This window comes from Oncorhynchus nerka, linkage group LG20 (assembly GCF_034236695.1).
Source record: "Oncorhynchus nerka isolate Pitt River linkage group LG20, Oner_Uvic_2.0, whole genome shotgun sequence".
Classification (NCBI taxonomy): domain Eukaryota; kingdom Metazoa; phylum Chordata; class Actinopteri; order Salmoniformes; family Salmonidae; genus Oncorhynchus; species Oncorhynchus nerka.
Window position 1 is genome coordinate 20860036 of NC_088415.1, and position 21840 is coordinate 20881875.

General features: G+C 42.3%; 2 protein-coding genes across 9 annotated transcripts in view; both read left to right on the top strand.

Moving 5' to 3' along the window:
• The first annotated feature begins 146 nt into the window (after positions 1-146).
• LOC115102029 (large ribosomal subunit protein eL32-like) lies at positions 147-7078 on the top strand. Its single transcript, XM_029621532.2, has 4 exons — positions 147-253; positions 1036-1137; positions 1350-1531; positions 6908-7078. The coding sequence occupies exons 2-4, from the start codon at positions 1042-1044 to the stop codon at positions 7035-7037; spliced, it is 408 nt and encodes a 135-aa protein (XP_029477392.1). The 5' UTR covers positions 147-253; positions 1036-1041; the 3' UTR covers positions 7038-7078.
• grip2a (glutamate receptor interacting protein 2a) overlaps positions 7078-21840 on the top strand; it is a 68967-nt gene continuing 54204 nt past the window's right edge. For 6 of the 8 annotated variants that reach the window (XR_010460133.1, XR_003859396.2, XM_065005295.1 and 3 more), the window contains exons 1-2: positions 7166-9497; positions 18369-18443. Coding sequence is in view for 6 of the 8 variants with exons in the window: in XM_065005295.1 (XP_064861367.1) it covers positions 9329-9497; positions 18369-18443 (244 nt within the window). In the remaining 2 variants the exon portion in view is untranslated. Of the gene's footprint in view, positions 9498-12029; positions 12518-18368; positions 18444-21840 lie in introns of those variants that run through there. The other 2 variants (XM_029621524.2, XM_029621528.2) reach the window with 2 other exon arrangements.

The window sequence follows — 21840 nt, forward strand, 5'->3', positions numbered from 1 at the left end:
GTGACAGTGATGATGCGTGCCTTACACAGGGAAAGCGTTTATGGGAAACAATTTACAATTACAATGAGTAATTTTGAGGGAGATGTCCTCAATTTGACATACATAAGAACAGCTATTCAGCCTAGTGCCTACACAAATTAAAGTACGTACCTAATCTAATTTAATTATCTACCCATAACACTTTGCGGTCCTTCCGGAAGCCCTTTTCTTCCTTTCCGCCGTTGCCGCCGTCTCTTTAAAATTATACAGGCGGGTGAGTTATCTAAATCTATGTCCATCTACATATTTAGAACACGTAATAACATATATCTACCTCATTAATCACGTATGTGAATTCAAGTTCTACAATTTACCGCAACATTATAGGCATTGCACATTTCTAATCCCTCAAATGCCGTGGTTTTGAACGGCTTGCTTTCCCAGTGGCTAGCTAGCTACCTTTCCACACTGGTGTTTCCAATATCATAACTAGTTATCTTGCTAGTAGCTACGTCCATACAGTGGGACCGACATGTTAAATAAAATATAATTTACACTTTGATTTAGCATGTTTTTTTTTTATAGCCAACGCCAACTTTTTAGACTCGTACAGAAATGCATATCACACAAACTAGTTAGCTACGTAGCTATTTATCATATTGCCATACACAACACAGTCAGCTAGTTAGCCCAAGCTCATGCCTTCCAACAATGTTGATTGCTTTAGAACGCACATGCTGCCTACTTCAATGGGATTGACATGTTACAAATTCATATCTTTACACTTACGGAGTCGTGTTTACACCGTTAAGTTACCTATAACTTGTCATTATGATACAGGGGACATCTAAATGGCTTGCATGAGTCAACTACTGGTAGCTAGTTAGCTTGTTTCTAACAATACGAGTTGGTCGAATTAGCTAGTCATGTTATGGTAACTAACGTTACACAGCAACTGATTGTGGGTGATTTGATATTCTATAATTGTTGATGTTTTGCCAGTTTTAATTGTTGCCCGTGTGTATTTAATATTAACAAATTACCTTTCCTCCTCAGTTCACCATGACAGCCCTCAGACCTCTTACCAAACCGAAGATTGTTAAGAAGAGGGTTAAGAAATTCATTCGCCATCAGTCTGACAGATATGTCAAGATCACGGTAAGCGCATTTGCTAAACGCATATCAAAGATGGCACTGCTCCCTTTATTATTGTAAGGTTGCATATCATGTAATTTGTGGCGGAAACAAGGCTTTTCAAACATTGCACTTGCAGGGAGGCAAAGGACATTAATCTCTCTCGAGCAGAGTAGTTAGAAGGAACATTGATCCTAATTTCCGTTCTATGTAACGTCTTTGCCTTCTGCCTCCAGAAAGGCTGGCGTAAGCCCAGGGGTATTGACAACAGGGTCCGCAGGCGGTTTAAGGGTCAGATGCTGATGCCAAACATTGGTTATGGTAGCAACAAGAAGACCAAGCACATGCTACCCTCTGGCTTCAGGAAGTTCCTGGTGCACAACATCAAGGAGCTCGAGGTCCTCATGATGAGCAACAAGTAAGTTTTGTTGGTTAGTTTTTGTTGGTTTTTATTTTCAAGTTAAAGGTACCTAAAGGGCAATATTATTCCTCATGGGGGTATTTCCAGGTCTCCTATTTTAACTGATACCACCCACAACATGAAGCATACTACATAGGGCATTACATGCAAAGCTACATGGGGAAGAATTATAGAAGAGAGGGCATCGTCTTAGTGGAAAGAGGATTGCGTCTGTCATGTCTGTCCACAATGGTCAGGAGCAAGTTGCAGCAAAATTTACATGATCTATAATTCACCTCTACTCTATTGCTTTGATTTTCTAATCCTGGGTACCCACAGTTATAGACCTGTACTAATACCCCTGGAAGAAAGCCCCTTCCTGTTTCAGAAAGTTAACTGGGGGTGTGTTCAGCAGGACGCAATGTTTTTGAACATTCAAATAGAAATGTTCTATGTAGACCGAACACGCCTCTGACATGTAAAATAAGGAATCACGTCTCACTCTGTTCATGGCATTTTCTATCTTCAACGTTGGAGAACGTTTGGCTACTGCACATGACCTTCTATACATTAATATGTAAATAAACGATACAATTTAAGACAGAATAGTATGTTCATTACCCAAGATAAATAACAAAGTGCACACTCTCATCCACGCGTGCAACAATACTACAGCCAAAATGGGAGTCACCTAGAAAAACTCTTATCTACTGGAAGCCTAAGGAACTGCAATCTGGGAGGTATTCCATTGATATTCCCAAAGACAGCCATTTCAATGAGTGGTGAGCTCAAACAAACAAAAAATCTGGATGGATTCTCCTCTGGTTTTTTCCTGCTATATCAGTTCTGTTATACTCAGACATTATTTTAACAGTTTTGGAAACCAGTGTTTTCCATCCATTATGACCAATTTATATGCATATCCTAGCTTCTGGGCCTGAGTAACCTGAGTAAGCTTCTGGGCACCTCAGTCATCCATACTTCCGAATACTGCCCCCTATCCCTAAGAAGTTTTAGTGATAGCCTAGACTAAATACCAGACGAAAACAAACCAATTACAAAGATGAGCAATCCAGCACGTGAAGTTATATGTATGGGTAGGAGCTACCGGAATGTCATTTTTGCAAGCGAATGTGAACAAAAGACATTGTGCAAATGAACAAAGTTCTGCTGCATGCAGTGCTTGAACTCCAGCATGTCTGGAGTCTAGTTGCTAGGGCAACAGGTCTGCCTGCTCTGCTCGGAGAAGATGAGAGGAGAAAAAGAAGCAAGGAAATCAAGATTTGCAGTGGCAGCTATGCAAATAACGAATCCAAATGGCTTTTTTAAATGTTATTTTACCTTTATTTAACTAGGCAAGTCAGTTAACCTCACTAGGGTATGTGGGAAGCTAGTGTCCCACCTGGCCAACATCCAGTGAAATTGCAGAGCGCCAAATTCAAATACAGAAATACTCATTATAAAAATTCAGAAAACATACATGTATTTTACATAGGTTTAAAGATGAACTTCTTGTGAATCCAACCACTGTGTCAGATTTATAAAATGCTTTACGGCGAAATCATATCTCACGATTATTTGAGAACATCGCACAGCAGACAAATCATTACAAACAGTAACCAGCCAAGTAGAAGAGTTACACAAGTCAGAAATAGAGATACAATTAATCACTTGCCTTTGATCTTCATATGGTTGCACTCAGAAGACATTAATTTACTCAAATGTTTGTTTTGTTCGATAGTCTCTTTATATCCAAAAACCTCTGTTTGCGTGTTTTCTTCAGTAATCCACCGGTTCAAGTGCAGCCACAACAGGCAGACAAAAAAATCCAAATTGTATCCGAAAAGTTCATAGAAACACATCAAACAATGTTTATATTCAATCCTCAGGTTGTTTTTAGCCTAAATAATCGATAATATTTCAACCGGACAATAACGTCGTCAATATAAAAGATAAACGCGAAAGGCACTTTTTAAAATTGTATTTTACCTTTATTTAACTAGGCAAGTCAGTTAAGAACGAATTTGATCTTGCAACTTTTCGGTTACTAACGCTCTAACCACTAGGCTACCTGCCGCCGCTTTTTCTTCTCAAACATGGCAGAAAGCAAACACAATATGATTCTTAAGTCAACCACTTAGCATGTTAAACTAGGGGTCATCTTAGTGCATAATTCTGTGTTTTTCATGCAGGAAATAAAGGAAACTTCTCTTTCTGCTTTTATTTAAACACCGATCTAAAATGCTTTTTATTTATACACTGAACCAAAATATAAACGCAACATGCAACAATTTCAAAGATTTTACTGAGTTAGAGTCCATAAGGAAATAAGTCAATTAAAATAAATTCATTAGACCCTTATCTATGGATTTCACATGCCTGGTCACAGATGCCCCCAAAAAAAGGTAGGCGCCGTGGATCAGAGAACCACTCCTAATCTGCTGTGACCACCATTTACCTCGTGCAGCGTGACACATCTCCTTTGCTTAGAGCTGATCAGGCTATTGATTCTGGCCTGTGAAATGTTGTCCCACTTAAATGGCTGTGGGAAATTGCTGGACATTGGCAGGAACTGGAACCCGCTGTCGTACACGTCGATCCAGGGCATCCCAAATGTGCTCAATGGGTGACATGTCTGGTGAGTATGCAGGCTATGGATGAACTGGGACATTTTCAGCTTCCAGGAATTGTGTACAGATCCTTGCAACATGGGGCTGTGCATTGTGCTCAAACATGAGGTGATGGTGGCTGATATATGGCACGTCAATGGACCTCAGGATCACGTCACGGGATCTGTGAAGAGCACACTTCTCTAGCAGTGGCCAATGAAGTGGCATTTGCAGTCCTGTCAAGATCCTGGTGAGGACGATGAGCTTCCCTGAGATGATTTCTGACCGTTTCTGCAGAAATTCATCCGTTGTGCAAATCTACAATTTTATCAGCAGTCTGGGTGGCGAAGAAGTGAAGGGTGAAGAAGCGGGGTGTGGAAGTCCAGGGCTGGCGTGGTTACATGCTGTTGAGGCCGTTGGACGTACTGCCAAACTCTCAAACGATTTTGGAGGTGGCTTATGGTAGAGAAATGAACATTCCATTTTCTGGCAACAGCTGTGGTGGACATTCCTGCATTCATTCAACATGTTAAATGCAGGCTCCCTCAACTTGTGACATCTGTGGAATTGTGTTGTGACAACTGCACATTTTAGTGGCCTTTTATTGTCCCCAACAGAAGGTGCACATGTTTAATGAACATGCTGTTTAATCAGCTTCTTGATATGCCACACCTGTCAGGTGAATGGATTATCTTGGCAAAGAAAATGCTCAGTAAACAGGGATGTAGACCCATTTGTGCATTATTTTTTTAGCTAAAAAAGCTTTGTTTCATCTTTATTTTATTTCAGTTCCTGAAACATGGGACCAACACTTTGTTTAATTTATATTTTTCTTCCGTGTATTTTCTGTGACAGAGAACTATAGTTGCATGTCCCTGACAACACTATTGAAGCAAAAACCACTGTCTTCATATATAAAACGTAACCCCTGTCAATACACAGCTGGACTCACCTGCTCCTGCTTTCTCCTTTTGTGCTATTTACAAACAAACACGTGACTGGCTCAACTTCTGGGGAACTAAGTACCGTAATTTCCGGACTATAAGCCGCTACTTTATTCCCACGCTTTGAACCTCGAGGTTTATACAATGACACGGCTAATTTATAGATTTTTCCCGCTTTCACTAGATTCGTGCCGCCAAAAAAATTAGCACAGTCACATAATGTGACGTAAAATCGAGCGCGCTCAAACTTCCCATCATTCTGATTACGGTAGTAATTATGTCACCCTCATCATGGCAAAGACACGGAGAAATGCATATGATGCAGCTTTCAAGTTGAAGGCGATCGATCTGGCTGTTGGAAAACGAAAGAGAGCTGCTGCACGGGAGCTTGGCCTTAATGAGTCGATGATAAGACGTTGGAAACAGCAGCGTGAGGAACTGACTCAGTGCAAAAAGACAACAAAGGCTTTCAGAGGGAAGAAAAGCAGATGGCCCAAAGTATTTGCAGCCACTCGACATCAGTGTAAATCGTGCATTTAAGGTGGCGCTCCTTGTTCAGTGGGAGTCTTGGATGGCAAGTGGGGAGAAATCCTTCACTAAAACGGGCTGCATGCGAAGAGCAACTTATGGTCAAGTCTGCCAGTGGGTCCTGACAGCGTGGAGCATTGTCAAAAAATCCACTATCATCAACGGGTTTCGAAAGGCTGGACTGCTGTGTGTTGAAGGGGCAGCATGAGCTCGGCGGGGTATTTGCCACCGGACGAAAGTGACGAGAGCGACAATGAAAACGATCCAACATCAGATGAAGCAATTCTGAGGCTATTCATCTCCGACACCGAAGGAGATGACTTCAGTGGTTTCAGTGCACAGGAGGAGGAAGATGGTGACCAAGTTCATTTGTTTCAATGTACCGGTAGGCACCTGCGGCTTATAGACATGTGCGGCGTATTTATGTACAAAATACATATTTTTAATAATTCAGTGGGTGCGGTTTATATTCTGGTGCGCTTAATAGTCCAGCAATTACGGTAAACTTCATAATGTGACTGGTGTAATAAGAAACCGATTGGATTTATACTCTACCGCATTGCAAAAGTTCGCTGAAGCTATTTACTTTAAATAGCTACAAATTATAATGTATTAAAAAACCTCATAGTTTCTACGGTATTGAAGAAACATTCCGTAGCTTTTTCCAAATGCCCCAGTATATGGTATACCACTGTTTCCCAACCCTAGTCCTCGAGTAACCCCAACAGTAAACATTTTTATTGTAAACCTGGGCAAGCACACCTGGTTCAACTTGTAAACTAATCATCAAGCCCTCATTGAGCTGAGTGAGCTGTGTTTGTTCAGGGCTACAATGAATGTACTGTTGGGGGAATTTGAGGACCAGGGTTGGGAAACACTGCGGTATATAGCCTAAGCCTACTTCAGTCTCCAGCACACTGTTTGGTTGTTGTGGTCTTTTTTTTCTCTTTACTTGTCAAATGTATGAGTGCTTGTGTGGTTGAACATCCAAACGTTGCCCACATATGAAAACGTTACCTAAGTAAACGGCAACAGTGTGTCACTTTTCACAACTGTGCTGAAGCACAAGGTTAGATTTCTCTGCGATTTTTGTCCTGTAGCTATCACATTGAAGCAGCGTGAAGCACACCTGTACACGTTGCACAGATACTTAGTGTAACTGTGAGGGCAAAGTCTTGCATTGCGCTGCTCATAGCAACATAATGTTGTCTCACTGAAACAATCCTCTCCTTCTCTCCCTGTGCCATTCATTCTCCAGTGTGTATGGTATTTGGTCATTATCTTGCCTCTAACCATCCTCACCCCCTCCGTAGGACCCACGCTGCTGAGATCGCCCACAACGTGTCTTCCAAGAACAGGAAGCTGATTGTGGAGAGGGCAGCCCAGCTGGCCATCAAGATCACCAACCCCAATGCCAGACTCCGCAGCGAGGAGAACGAGTGATCCAGACATTATTTTCTTAATAAAACAGATGTTTAAATGTGCTCTTGTCGCAACAATTTCTTACCTATTCCTTTTCCCATAGAGTGTTTGTTTATGCCCCCCTCAAGAATTTAAAAGCAATGGATGAAAGCAAAGGTGGGTGAGATTCATGACACCAGTCCCTCCCTTTAAAGTCCATGAGGAGAATTCACACTGGAGCCAAGGGTAGAAAATAGATATGAAGCACTGGTAGCGCCCTGCAAGGGCATTCATTTTAACCCCTACCCATGGCGCACTATGTTCAGGCCCTACCAAAGCCTGGTTGCTTCAGCCAAATGTAAGGCCCAGACCTGCCCCAAATCAGAAATGACTTTGTCAGTATATCCATTAGCTACTCTGTCACTCAATCCCTGCATGCACTGCTCTTGACAGCTCTGAGTAATCATAGTAAGGTCTGCTTGGGCTCCTCAATGAAGAGACATGAGAGCTGTTTGCTACTTTTCATCACTCTAAACTCCCAACTCAAGGAACATCAATTTCTGTGAAACAATGTCTTATATATTTGATGCGGTTGAAGCACTTCTGTCACCATGTTATGATCTTAGTCAGATATTGCTGTACTTCACAGCGGAGCACGAGCAAAGGGCACAGCTTCAAAATGTGATACTCGAGCCCTGCCTGTACCCTAGTTATTGATGGAAAAAACAGGCCCTAACCCAATATGTTGGGGCCCGTCGAGTAGCAGAGCTCTTACTGCTGAACTACAAGCAGTTAGCCACACTCACATTAACATCTGCAGCTGGTTCTGAGATTTCTCTGAAACAATTGAAGGTGTAACATTCCAGTGCACCTTTGTGAGAAGGGAGCTATGAAGGTCTTGTGATGTTTAGCTCAACATTTTTATTCAGCTAACACCCAATCTAGCATGAAGTCCTGCTTGTTGGAATCCTATAGATCAGACCTGGTTGTATCTATAAAATATGGTAAATCTGGGTAAGTAATGTCTCGGAAGCAGTGGAATCTAGTCTTCTAATACAACCCAAAAAGATACTGTAAGACCACATTTTGTTTTGTAGAATATTTCAATATCTCACGAGTCCAGTGATCTGTGCTACACAGTGGGCATTTTAGACAAGCGTCTAGACTGTAACTATGGGATAGCACTGTACTTGGCCCAAGCACATTCATCAGTGTGTTTGTCGTACTTCAGCCTGTCATGCTGGCATCCTTGCCAACACCCAGCAATGATCCAGGCTGCTCCTTATCCTGGTTCTGACAACAGGATCTAGAACAAAAACAATGGAGACTTTTTAGAGAATTCTTTACATTGCAACTTCCATCTGATATGCTACCAACAGTGATTTTATTATGAGGCTCACAGACGATGGATGGTTGGATCCTCTTTAGGATCTTTGAATATCAAGAAGATGTTAATACATTTGTTGTCATGTCCGGCAATCAAAACAAACTACTCGATCAACATGAATGCGTTTTGAATTTAACCAATTTAGCCAATGGTTTAAAGCCCATCTGAAGAGACCAAAACCATATTCTTTCCAATCAAGATTCATCTTGATTAAATGGCAATTAATTGAAGATTTAACACAGCTTTGAAGCTTTCTGCTGAATGTATTAGATTAAACCAAACCAGTTCTTCTACACAGAAATGACTTTAATGTATTGTCTGCATATGAAAGCTGTATTTTGGGCCTCATACCCTCAACCGCATATGGTATTGTTAGAATTACAAAAATTGACAATCACGTTTAGATTCTGTAATTCTGAAATGCTATGTTTTGGGTAGCATGAATAAATAGCCAGTGTCGTCTACCGCCAGCCTCCTGGGGTGAAAGTTTCCATTGCGTTCTGGCAGGCAGGCTGTGCCATCTCTGCAGCCTTTAGCTCCCATCCATCTGTTCATGTAAAATAAATTGATCCAAAGCACACACAATAATAGACATTATATTTACGTTATCATACCTGGAATGAATTGCGTTGGTTTGCATCTTCAGTTTTTTGTTTTCATGTAGTTTTAATGTCACGTGTGTGTTGCAAGAGAGACAGACACTGATGGGTTCATAAATATGCATAGGTTTATGCAAATTCATAATCTTTTATCTTTCCTAGCATCCCCCTGTTCTCCATCTGGTACTTTAAGGCTGATTCAGACACACCTGAGAATGTTGGAACTGCTCCAGTTAGGGTGGGGATTGTGGAGACATGAGGACAGAGCTAGAAGAAACACTGTGAGGTAAACAGAGAGCAATAGAAAGGAGAAAGATCATTCTGTTTTTCCTTCCAGTGACTAGAGAATGAACATGGCAGGCAGAGTGATATGTGGAAAGGGACGCACGGCCAACCCAAAGCTCTTCACCCCGGCCTTCTCTCAGACAGATTCCATCAGGAAAGGAGGAGGGAAGAGGAGGATGTTCTCCTTTTCACTACGGTGTCGACTCGGCATCATCAGAGGGAGGACCAAAGGTAATGCGATTAGAACATAGTTTCTTCATACTTTTTAATCAAATCCAAACTGCCCGTAGGTCATTGGGTTTTTATCTACTGTTGTATTGTGTGTACTGCTTCAGCCTGAGGATGTGGTTGCAAGTTCAAATCCCCGAGCTGACAAGGTACAAATCTGTCGTTCTGCCCCTGAACAGGCAGTTAACCCACTGTTCCTAGGCCGTCATTGAAAATAAGAATTTGTTCTTAACTGACTTGCCTTGTTAAATAAAGGTACAAAAACAAGTGTATTACTGTCCTGAGAGGGTGCACCGGTGCAGGAGATTTATCAACCTGGCACGCCGACTGCTGTACATTAGTCAGTAGTCAGCTCCCATGTGATGTAGTCGAAGGATTGTATTCGCCTAATGTATACCAGTATCTGCTTGTAATGAAAGAGATTAACCTTTTTGAATGACAGTGGGCCAAGTGTGAGAGCTGACGTTCCTCTAAAATGATAGGGGCGAGATCCCGGTAGTTAAGAGTAATAGCAGAATGATCACTTGTGAATCACTTGATTAGGGATTTGCATACGAATTTCTCTTCTCATGTTTATTCTGTTTTGTCAAAATCTATTAATAGGATAACCCATTTTAAACATGATATTAAGTGACTTTCCTCAAATAGAGCCATATTTGACCTTTGTTTGACGTTTGGCCTACCTTGCAGGTGAACATTGTACTGTGGTTATGTGATCATGTCTCCATGAATTATGACTGAGTCATGTTCACCGCCCATGGTGTCAGTAATCCTGTGATCTGTGTGTTGACTCGAGTCTCTTTAATCTCTATTGCATTCAGTTGGTAGATGTATTTGCAACTACAGCTGATAGCCATAAGATGGCAGTATGACCACCTACGTGATATAAAATGTACTGCACTAGCCTTGGTTGGGGAATATTTAAATTATATCTTCACTGTACTTTCAATTCTTATATGAGAGGTTAGTCTTTCACTCGGGTACTTGTCAAGTGAAAATGTTACATCTTATTTGTCTTAGTTCCAAATAAGCATTATATCATAATGGAAGTGTCAAGTATAAGGCATTAGGACTCTTTTATACCCTTTTTAAACAAACAATTGTGTGTTGAATCTAAAATCCATTGCATATTGCTTCCTAGTATAATATTTAAAAACATATTGACTCACTATTAAATCAGTTTATTGACATTGAATTTGTTCTCTCTCTCTGGTCTATATGTTGAATTATTTCAACATTACAGAACTACACTAAGTGGGTGTGCTTCTACTGCTATACATAATTAACCTAATTCTGTTGCCTTGTGTGTTCCCCTGGGTTTTTATCAGACCATCTCACAGCTCTGTGTCTCCTGTTCCTCTTTATTCTGTAATAAATTAATTAGTTTCGCTCTGAATCACCAAAGAGTAAATGGGGTATTAAGGACGAAACTCTCTGAGGAAATTATCTACGCCAAAGAATGTTGTGTCCACTGGAAAGAGCCGACTAATTAGGCGACATGCTACAATGAAGAGAAACACGGGAAGCGTTTGTTTGTAATTGTTTGATGTGTCTCTGGTCAGGGCTATGCATCATAGACTCTATAAATCTATGCATTATTGGGCTCAAGGATGTATTTGCACAGCACATAAAGACTTAATTTACTAGCTCATTTATTTGTACCTGAGCATATCCTCACATCTGTGGATATTTTTGTCAGTTTTTTTGTGTAAGATCTCGTTTAGTACTTTTATGTGGTCTTTGATGCCATTTCCCTACTCTCAGACTATGACAAAAGTTCCTTTAGAGGGGATTGTCAGACCATAATACAGGGCAACATATGGGGGGGGTGACGGCGTGAGGGTGACAAATGGACAGACAGGTGTGGCTCTCAGTCAGTCAGTGGCCGTGTTAACCCCTCTGTATGTGTCTGGGTGGAGGGCAGATGGCAGATGGCAGCAGAGATGCAGTGGGGCAAAGAGCCCTCTCACCCAGAGTAGGGAACATGAGATGTTCAGCACTCCACAGATTCCACCGATTGAAAGAGAGAAAGCATATCGTTGATTCGATTTATATCCATTGCAGCCAAATGGCTGATGTAAAAGACAGAATTCTATGGTCAGCAGTTCAAGCAGTTCAAAGAAAATCACAGTCTCTTTTGGCTTTGTCGCAGCATGAATATACGTTTATTGGTAGTGATGCTCTTGTATAAGCAGATAACAATCATTGTGATGAGCCTATGGAATGTGAGGTAGAATTGAATGCATGTGAGGGAAAAAGCACACAGGCATTAGCTAGCCAGTGTGTGTGGGTGGGATAACTATGGTGGTACAATAAGATGGTCACTGACTAGTGTGGAAAATGTGTGGCTGATATTTTATGGGCTCAAAGCGACAATGGATATGGGGGTGGCGTTGATTGTGTGCTTGACTGTAGGGAGTGTGTGCGTGTGTGTGCAGGGGGTGTGACTGCTCCATCACACCCCTCTGGCAAAGAGAGGGAGAAAGACCCTCTCCGACACAGTCACTGAGGCTGTGTGAGTGTGTCTGACGGTTTGTATGTGTGTGAGCGGGTATGTGAGTGTGTGAACGAGGGGAGGATTATTCCTCTGGAATAGGAAGCGTGACCAGGAACACCTTTAAAGGAACCTCAGCACGTTGGGAGGAAAAGAAGGAGAGATGATGATTCCTTTGTTGCTTTGATCATTTAGTGTCCCTGCTTTCCGTCTGTCTGTGGGAATGACTTATTACAGCAACAAGAATATTGTTTGTTATCAAGTTTAAACAGTTCATGGGCAAAAACATGGATCAGGATTTGTTATGTAATTTGCAATAAATAGAGATATGCTTCAAGTAGAACAGTGATATGAAGAGAAGAAGACTGGGTTTCTGAGGACGGACAGACAGACAGTATTCCCAGGGGCACCTCGCTGGGTCCGCTGGCCACTACAACAGAACATCTACTTTCCTCTCAAATCGGATGTTTTGACAGGACTGCAGACATGCTGTGTGGTCTGAGGAGAGAGGCGAAGAATAGCAGCATCGGTAAGACTGCCTTAAACCCACTGACTGGAATCATATGAATGAATATCACAGACATGATATAGCTAGCTATATGTGCTGTAGCTGTGTAGTTAGTGTGTAATGTCTGTCATATGTGCTACAGTATACAACGGGTGGGTGTAATCCTGAATGCTGATTGGTTAACAGTATACTCTAGTGCTACACCCTAGTAGTGTAATTGTCATAGTAATGGATTTATGACTATCGTTAGCGCCTGTAATAGTATTTACTTATGAATATGAAGTGTGTAGTGATGCATGCTGTTCAACTGAGGAGCATCAACTTCCTGCTTTTGTACCTGTAGTTATACCTGTGGATGTCAGCCTTCTGTCATTATAAGTTATTTGATCATCTGGGAATGTGATTATCTTTTCCTACATTGCAGTTTATTCAGATTGGTGGATATTTATTTAACTTTTTAAACGACAGCTCTGTCAAGCACCAGTATATCTATTATTTAGCTAATAAGGCACAGTAGACGTCAATGCCATTTGATTAAAGCCAGACAGTACTGAATACCACTGATACCAGATTGCAGTCTGAAGTGGGGGCTGATATAAACTACTGGAGCCCAGTTTATTTCAAACATGTACCTCTGAAAATAGCATTTTGATTTAAAAGACATTATCAGAGCGGCCCCCACATTTAACCTACATTCTGATTGGTTCTGAGGGAGATAGGTACAGTGCCCTGAATTACATTGAGTTAATTGACTCACCAGAAATACATGGGGCTGACTGTAGTTTTCTGATTACTTTGCACACCACTTTCAGTAATGTTGTAAGTACAGTCCTGTTTGCAGATCTCAAATGTATGGTATTGCAGTTCTGCTCTTGACCCTTGAGCCACAGACAGTAGTTGAGTATTCCCTCTGCCAAGACAGCATGCTTCTACCAGCAGAATCATGCCGTGCCATACCCAGTTAATTGTTGTTGCTCGGGTCATTTTTTGTTTTTGTTTTGGCTGCTAAATTGATTAAGCCAGTTAAATAAGTCACATATTTCGCCTATGATTGGCCAATCAAGATCACTAATGATGTTTCTAAACTGGTGCATGTGTGTATGTGTGCGCGTGAGTGGCCACCATGCGCGTGTGATCTAAGGCTGTTGAGCAGGATATTTTTGCAAGAAAGTGAATAGAAGGTCGTACATGATCATAGTATGCATATTCCTGCATGCCCTTGAGCTTTGTTTTGGTCAACTCTCACTATGTTGGATTATTATATTATTTCTGCAGATTTTTCATAGTTAACATGTGGCTTTATCAACCTCCACAATGATATGGAGTGCATCTCAGAAGACATATATTCTCCTAGTCTCTTTCCTTCAAATGCACTGATCTGAAAATATAGGAAAGCTGAAAGAAAATGATTGATACATTACCTACCAGTAACAGATAGTTGTTTTCACTAGATGAAAGAAAACAGGCAAGGAGAAGAACCATTTAAGACTAGTGAGATACACCCCATGTTAATTTGTCTCTGTGCAAATTAGTTCAATGCATGCAAATAATGAAAATTCATCATTTTTCCATTTTTGACCAAAGGCTGGCCCCATTGAATATTTCAGAATGTGAGTTTAGTTGGTGATGGATTAAGAGTCATGATACCAAAGTGGATGAAGGGTTAATTGAGTGCAAAAAAACAACACAACAGCAATATCACACACACACATGTCCAGGGTTGTGGAGTACATGCAACTAAAAAACAACAACTGTAATCTGTTACATGACCAGCAAAAGTATTGTAATCAGATCACAGATACTTTTTAAAATATAGATGATTAGGCTACTTTTAGGGTTACTTTTAAATGCAGAAAGGATGTTTGTGAAAAAAACACTTTGATACCTTTCTGTTTTCTCAATGACATTCAAATCAGCATTGAAAAAAGGCACAAGTTTAAGTTTGTTCTCTCTGCCCTGAGCAAGTCTGACCACAAGCCAGAGACTACTATGGCAGAATTTACACAGGCAGCCCAATTCTGATAAATCTTTCCCGATTTGGTCTTTTGACCAATCAGATCAGCTCTGAAATAGATCTGATGTCAAATGATCTGATGTGATTTGTCAAAAGACCAATAGTGAAAAAAATTATCAAAATTGTGCTGCCTGTGTAAACGCAGCCTATGACGACACCAAATGTGTTTGATGGATTGCAGGAATAGGTTTTTGTAGAGTGCAGTGCAAGCTACAGTATGTCCTCCAATGATCTGACTGCTGTACTATTATTATATTATGACCATCTTGAATAAGCACTTGGAGGTATTACGACAGCAGTGGTGTAGCCTACGGGCTATACGGATATCACTTAGGCCCATTATTCTACTGATATCAACACAGCAATTAGGAATATGGGGATCACACTGCTGCTCTCTCAATTATTTGCGCCTTACGGATTGTGGTTGTTATGGATGACCGTTCACAAATGTATAGTTCTATTTTACCCCAATAATGGTTGAATTGAAGAAATATAGGCTAAGTTGTCCATCAATCATAGTTAATGGGACCGGTGGACAGACAGCCAGTGAAAAATGCTCTCTTGCAACAGCTGAATAGTGCAGATCCCAGCCTATGGAATAAAAGTTTGAGAGAGTTCCTAACACCTTTGTGGTATAGTGCTCCATACATACTGTCAAAAACTAGTAGGGCTTTTATTGCTCAATGTAGTTTGTGCTGATAGAACAAAAATGTCCAAAGGCATCAACAGCTGCAAATGATTGAGATATGGAAGTGTCACCCATAGAGATCCTATTGAAGATGTCTCTACCTATTTGCCATATGTGCTTTTGTCTGTGCCTAACAGTGTTCATACCATGTTTGTGCTGCTATGATGTTGTGCTGCTGCCATGTTGTATTGCTACCATGTTGTGTTGTCATGTTGTGTTAGGTCTCTCTTTATGTAGTGTTGTGGTGTCTCTCTTGTCGTGATGTGTTTTGTCCTACATTATTATGCACTACTGTTTACATTTCTTTTTATTTAACCTTTATTTAACTAGGCGTGTCAGTTAAGAACAAATTCTTATTTACAATGACGGTCTAGGAACAGTGTTAATAGGTTAAGTGCCTTGTTCAGGGGCAGAACGACAGATTTTTACCTTGTCAGCTCGGGGATTCGATCCACCAACCTTTCGGTTACTGACCCAACGCTCTAACCACTAGGCAGCCTAGTGTCGCTGGAAATGACAGATTTTTTAATGTAATATCAACATAGACGTATAGAGGCCCATTATCAGCAACCATCACTCCTGTGTTCTAATGGCACGTTGTGTTAGCTAATCCAATTTTATCATTTTAAAAGGCTAATTGATCATTAGAAAACCCATTTGCAATTATGTTAGCACAGCTGAAAACTGTTGTTCTGATTAAAGAAGCAATACAACTAGCCTTCTTTAGACTAGTTGGGTATCTGGATCATCACCAACTGTGGATTCGATTACAGGTTCAAAATGGCCAGAAACAAAGAACTTTCTTCTGAAACTTGTCAGTCTATTCTTGTTCTGTGAAATGAAGACTATTGGATGTGAGAAATTGCCAAAAACTGAAGATCTCAAACAGCACTGTGTACTACTCCTTTGACAGAATAGCGCAAACTGTCTCTAACCAAAATAGAAAGAGGAGTGGCAGGCCTCGGTGCACAACTGAGCAAGAGAACAAGTACATTAGAGTGTCTAGTTTGAGAAACAGACGCCTCACAAGTCCTCAACTGCCAGCTTCATTAAATAGTACCTGCAGAACACCAATCTCAATGCCAACAGTGACAAGGTGACTCTAGGATGCTGGCCTTCTAGGTTGTGCTGACCTTCTAGGCCAGCATCCTGGAGTCGTCTCTTCCCTGTTGACATTGAGCCTGGTGTTTTGTGGGTACTATTTAATGAAGCTGCCAGTTGAGGACTTGTGAGGCATCTGCCAGTGCAGTCAAAAATGTGATTTTCCTGTGTTTTATATATGTTTCCACACTATGAGGTTGGTAAAATACTACGGAATTGTGAAATTATGACAATGTACTTTTAGTGTAACAGCTGTTTGAAAAGACTGCCTGAAATGTCAGCTTTTTTGGCTGGGTGGGGTTTGGTCTGCCTGATATAAGTTAATAGACCAATAACAAGAGTTTGCCCTCATCTCTGCCAGAAGCAGCTAGTTTTCAGATCACACATCCCTCCCATTAGGCTCCTCCAATTAGACCCTTCTCTCTGACCACTCCCAGACAATCCTGGCAAAATTCTTTCTTGAGCTATTTTTGTTTCTTTTTGACCCTTTTAATTACAGTCACAGTAAGGTACTTAATTGGTACCCAGAAATGATTTGATATTGAGATAAAACGGCTGCATTGGACCTTTAAGTGTGTAATGTGCTGTTTAAATCACTTGGTTGAAAAGGTAGTCCTCAGTGGACTGGATTTTAGGAAGTGCAGCGTCAGATTTCTCATCATCGCGAATGCTGACATACCCACGCTGCTGTGTCCAGCTTCAAACAGCCAGGCAAAGCAGGGCCACTGCTAATCTGGGCCCGGTGCTGCTGTATCCAGCTTCAAACAGCCAGGCAAAGCAGGGCCACTGCTAATCTGGGCCCGGTGCTGCTGTATCCAGCTTCAAACAGCCAGGCAAAGCAGGGCCACTGCTAATCTGGGCCCGGTGCTGCTGTGTCCAGCTTCAAACAGCCAGGCAAAGCAGGGCCACTGCTAATCTGGGCCCGGTGCTGCTGTGTCCAGCTTCAAACAGCCAGGCAAAGCAGGGCCACTGCTAATCTGGGCCCGGTGCTGCTGTGTCCAGCTTCAAACAGCCAGGCAAAGCAGGGCCACTGCTAATCTGGGCCCGGTGCTGCTGTGTCCAGCTTCAAACAGCCAGGCAAAGCAGCGCCACTGCTAATCTGGGCCCGGTGCTGCTGTATCCAGCTTCAAACAGCCAGGCAAAGCAGGGCCACTGCTAATCTGGGCCCGGTGCTGCTGTATCCAGCTTCAAACAGCCAGGCAAAGCAGGGCCACTGCTAATCTGGGCCCGGTGCTGCTGTGTCCAGCTTCAAACAGCCAGGCAAAGCAGGGCCACTGCTAATCTGGGCCCGGTGCTGCTGTGTCCAGCTTCAAACAGCCAGGCAAATAGGGCCACTGCTAATCTGGGCCCGGTGCTGCTGTGGCAGTAATGGATCCCACTGTAAAAAGAAGATCCCATAAGAACAGATAGAGCATTTCCTGGTTTCCTCTGTAGCAGCTGTTGTAGATGACTGAAAGTGGTTGTATTCTCCACATGCCTGAACAGTCCATTAACCACAACACGTCCCCTCAAGAGTATTTCCCAGCTCTAACGTATGCTGTATGCACCATCTTGGTGCATAATGTTTCACTGCAGGTAGAAGATGCCTGTGGACAGAAATCTAGGATCAGCTACTCCAAATCTAAAGGCAACATTATCTTCAGATCAGTGTCTATTGGAGAAAATTCCATTTACTCCTAATGTGTCTAATAGGGTTCTCTGTGTGGCTTCTGTCTCACACTAAAACTAGCTGTCTTGATCTCTTGACCCTTCCCACTATGTTACTGTGGAAACAGAGCAGCATGACCTTCCGGGTCACAGATTGACCTGCCAGTATTCTGTTTGAGTTACCTAAGTGCCGGTTGGAGGAGTTTCTTCCTGTTGTACCTCTCTCTAATGTCCACACTCCCTCTAATGGGGATCAAAGGGTTAAACGAGGCCCTGGCAGCTGTCAGCGTATGGATGGGGGATGTGTTGGTGTCAGGTTCCCCCCTCCTCCCTCTCCTCTCTCAGGAGACACATTCCTTACATACTGTAGTAGTTCTCCAAACATCCAGATTATTCACCAAATGTTCCTTTCATTGTTTCAGATGACGGGCCCTACTCTAAGGGCAACAAGGACTCTGGAGGTACCGACCATGCCTCCAGGAGACGCAGTATTGCAGGTACAGTGGGGTTACACCTTACTGTGACTTTCAGTGATTCCACTGTTTCTCCTCTGTGGTACCATGTCCAATATTTTCAGCCTTACTCTCTCCAAGATGGAAGGATATCTGAAGGAGTGAAGCTTTTCAATGTGATTGTTTGATCACACATGTTCCATCACGTCTTCGCTGCGTTGGTTGATAGGTGTGGCACTGTTATGAATATCTTGTGCTGTAGTGCTTAGATAAGGAGGAAATATGTCTATGTAGCATACCTGTCGTTGGAGACAAAAGGAGTCCTCTCCCCCCATGAATTTAGCATGATTTAACAGCACAGCACATTGTGGCCAGAGCCAGAGACAGAATGGGACCAAGTACATAACCTCCACAAAAAACTACAGCATCTGAAGGCACTACAACTAGATATCCATCAGAGCTAGTGTCAAGACCAATTTATCCTCAATTCTGTTCAGGAAATTTAATTTACAAATCTGTAATAATTTAATTTTTTTCTGTCAAGATGTACTTTTTCAATTAATTCACTGAATTCCATCGCATTATGGGGAATGTACTGAGTTTAAATGGAGCTGACCCCACCCCACTATCCATCAGTTTATATGGAGCTGACCACATCCCCTATCCATGACATCCATCAGTTTATATGGAGCTGACCACATCTCCTATCCATGACATCCATCAGTTTATATGGAGCTGACCCCATCCCCTATACATGACGTCCATCAGTTTATATGGAGCTGACCCCATCCCCTATCCATGACATCCATCAGTTTATATGGAGCTGACCACATCCCCTATCCATGACATCTATCAGTTTATATGGAGCTGACCACATCCCCTATCCATGACATCCATCAGTTTATATGGAGCTGACCCCATCCCCTATCCATGACATCTATCAGTTTATATGGAGCTGACCACATCCCCCATCCATCAGTTTATATGGAGCTGACCACATCCCCTATCCATGACATCTATCAGTTTATATGGAGCTGACCACATCCCCTATCCATGACATCCATCAGTTTATATGGAGCTGACCACATCCCCTATCCATGACATCTATCAGTTTATATGGAGCTGACCACATCCACTATCCATGACATCCATCAGTTTATATGGAGCTGACCACATCCCCTATCCATGACATCTATCAGTTTATATGGAACAGACCACATCCCCTATCCATGACATCTATCAGTTTATATGGAGCTGACCACATCCCCCATCCATCAGTTTATATGGAGCTGACCACATCCCCTATCCATGACATCTATCAGTTTATATGGAGCAGACCACATCCCCTATCCATGACATCCATCCATTTATATGGAGCTGACCACATACCCTATCCATGACATCTATCAGTTTATATGGAGCTGACCACATCCCCTATCCATGACATCCATCAGTTTATATGGAGCTGACCACATCCCCTATCCATGACATCCATCAGTTTATATGGAGCTGACCCCATCCCCTATCCATGACATCTATCAGTTTATACGGAACAAACCACATCCCCTATCCATGACATCCATCAGTTTATATGGAGCTGATCCCATCCCCTATCCATGACATCTATCAGTTTATACGGAACAGACCACATCCCCTATCCATGACATCTATCAGTTTATATGGAGCTGACCACATGCCCCATCCATCAGTTTATATGGAGCTGACCCCATCCCCTATACATGACGTCCATCAGTTTATATGGAGCTGACCCCATCCCCTATCCATGACATCCATCAGTTTATATCGAGCTGACCACATCCCCTATCCATGACATCTATCAGTTTATATGGAACAGACCACATCCCCTATCCATGACATCTATCAGTTTATATGGAGCTGACCACATCCCCCATCCATCAGTTTATATGGAGCTGACCACATCCCCTATCCATGACATCTATCAGTTTATATGGAGCAGACCACATCCCCTATCCATGACATCCATCAGTTTATATGGAGCTGACCCCATCCCCTATCCATGACATCCATCAGTTTATATGGAGCTGACCACATCCCCTATCCATGACATCTATCAGTTTATATGGAGCTGACCCCATCCCCTATCCATGACATCTATCAGTTTATATGGAGCTGACCACATCCCCCATCCATCAGTTTATATGGAGCTGACCCCATCCCCTATCCATGACATCCATCAGTTTATATGGAGCTGACCACATCCCCTATCCATGACATCCATCAGTTTATATGGAGCTGACCACATCCCCTATCCATGACATCCATCAGTTTATATGGAGCTGACCCCATCCCCTATCCATGACATCCATCAGTTTATATGGAGCTGACCACATCCCCTATCCATGACATCCATCAGTTTATATGGAGCTGACCACATCCCCTATCCATGACATCTATCAGTTTATATGGAGCTGACCACATCCCCCATCCATGACATCTATCAGTTTATATGGTGCTGACCACATCCCCCATCCATCAGTTTGTATGGAGCTGACCACATACCCTATCCATGACATCTATCAGTTTATATGGAGCTGACCACATCCCCTATCCATGACATCCATCAGTTTATATGGAGCTGACCCCATCCCCTATCCATGACATCCATCAGTTTATATGGAGCTGACCACATCCCCTATCCATGACATCCATCAGTTTATATGGAGCTGACCCCATCCCCTATCCATGACATCTATCAGTTTATACGGAACAGACCACATCCCCTATCCATGACATCTATCAGTTTATATGGAGCTGACCACATCCCCCATCCATCAGTTTATATGGAGCTGACCACATCCCCTATCCATTACATCTATCAGTTTATATGGAGCAGACCACATCCCCTATCCATGACATCCATCAGTTTATATGGAGCTGACCCCATCCCCTATACATGACGTCCATCAGTTTATATGGAGCTGACCCCATCCCCTATCCATGACATCCATCAGTTTATATGGAGCTGACCCCATCCCCTATCCATGACATCCATCAGTTTATATGGAGCAGACCACATCCCCTATCCATGACATCTATCAGTTTATATGGAGCTGACCACATCCCCCATCCATGACATCTATCAGTTTATATGGTGCTGACCACATCCCCCATCCATCAGTTTGTATGGAGCTGACCACATACCCTATCCATGACATCTATCAGTTTATATGGAGCTGACCACATCCCCTATCCATGACATCCATCAGTTTATATGGAGCTGACCCCATCCCCTATCCATGACATCCATCAGTTTATATGGAGCTGACCACATCCCCTATCCATGACATCCATCAGTTTATATGGAGCTGACCCCATCCCCTATCCATGACATCTATCAGTTTATACGGAACAGACCACATCCCCTATCCATGACATCTATCAGTTTATATGGCGCTGACCA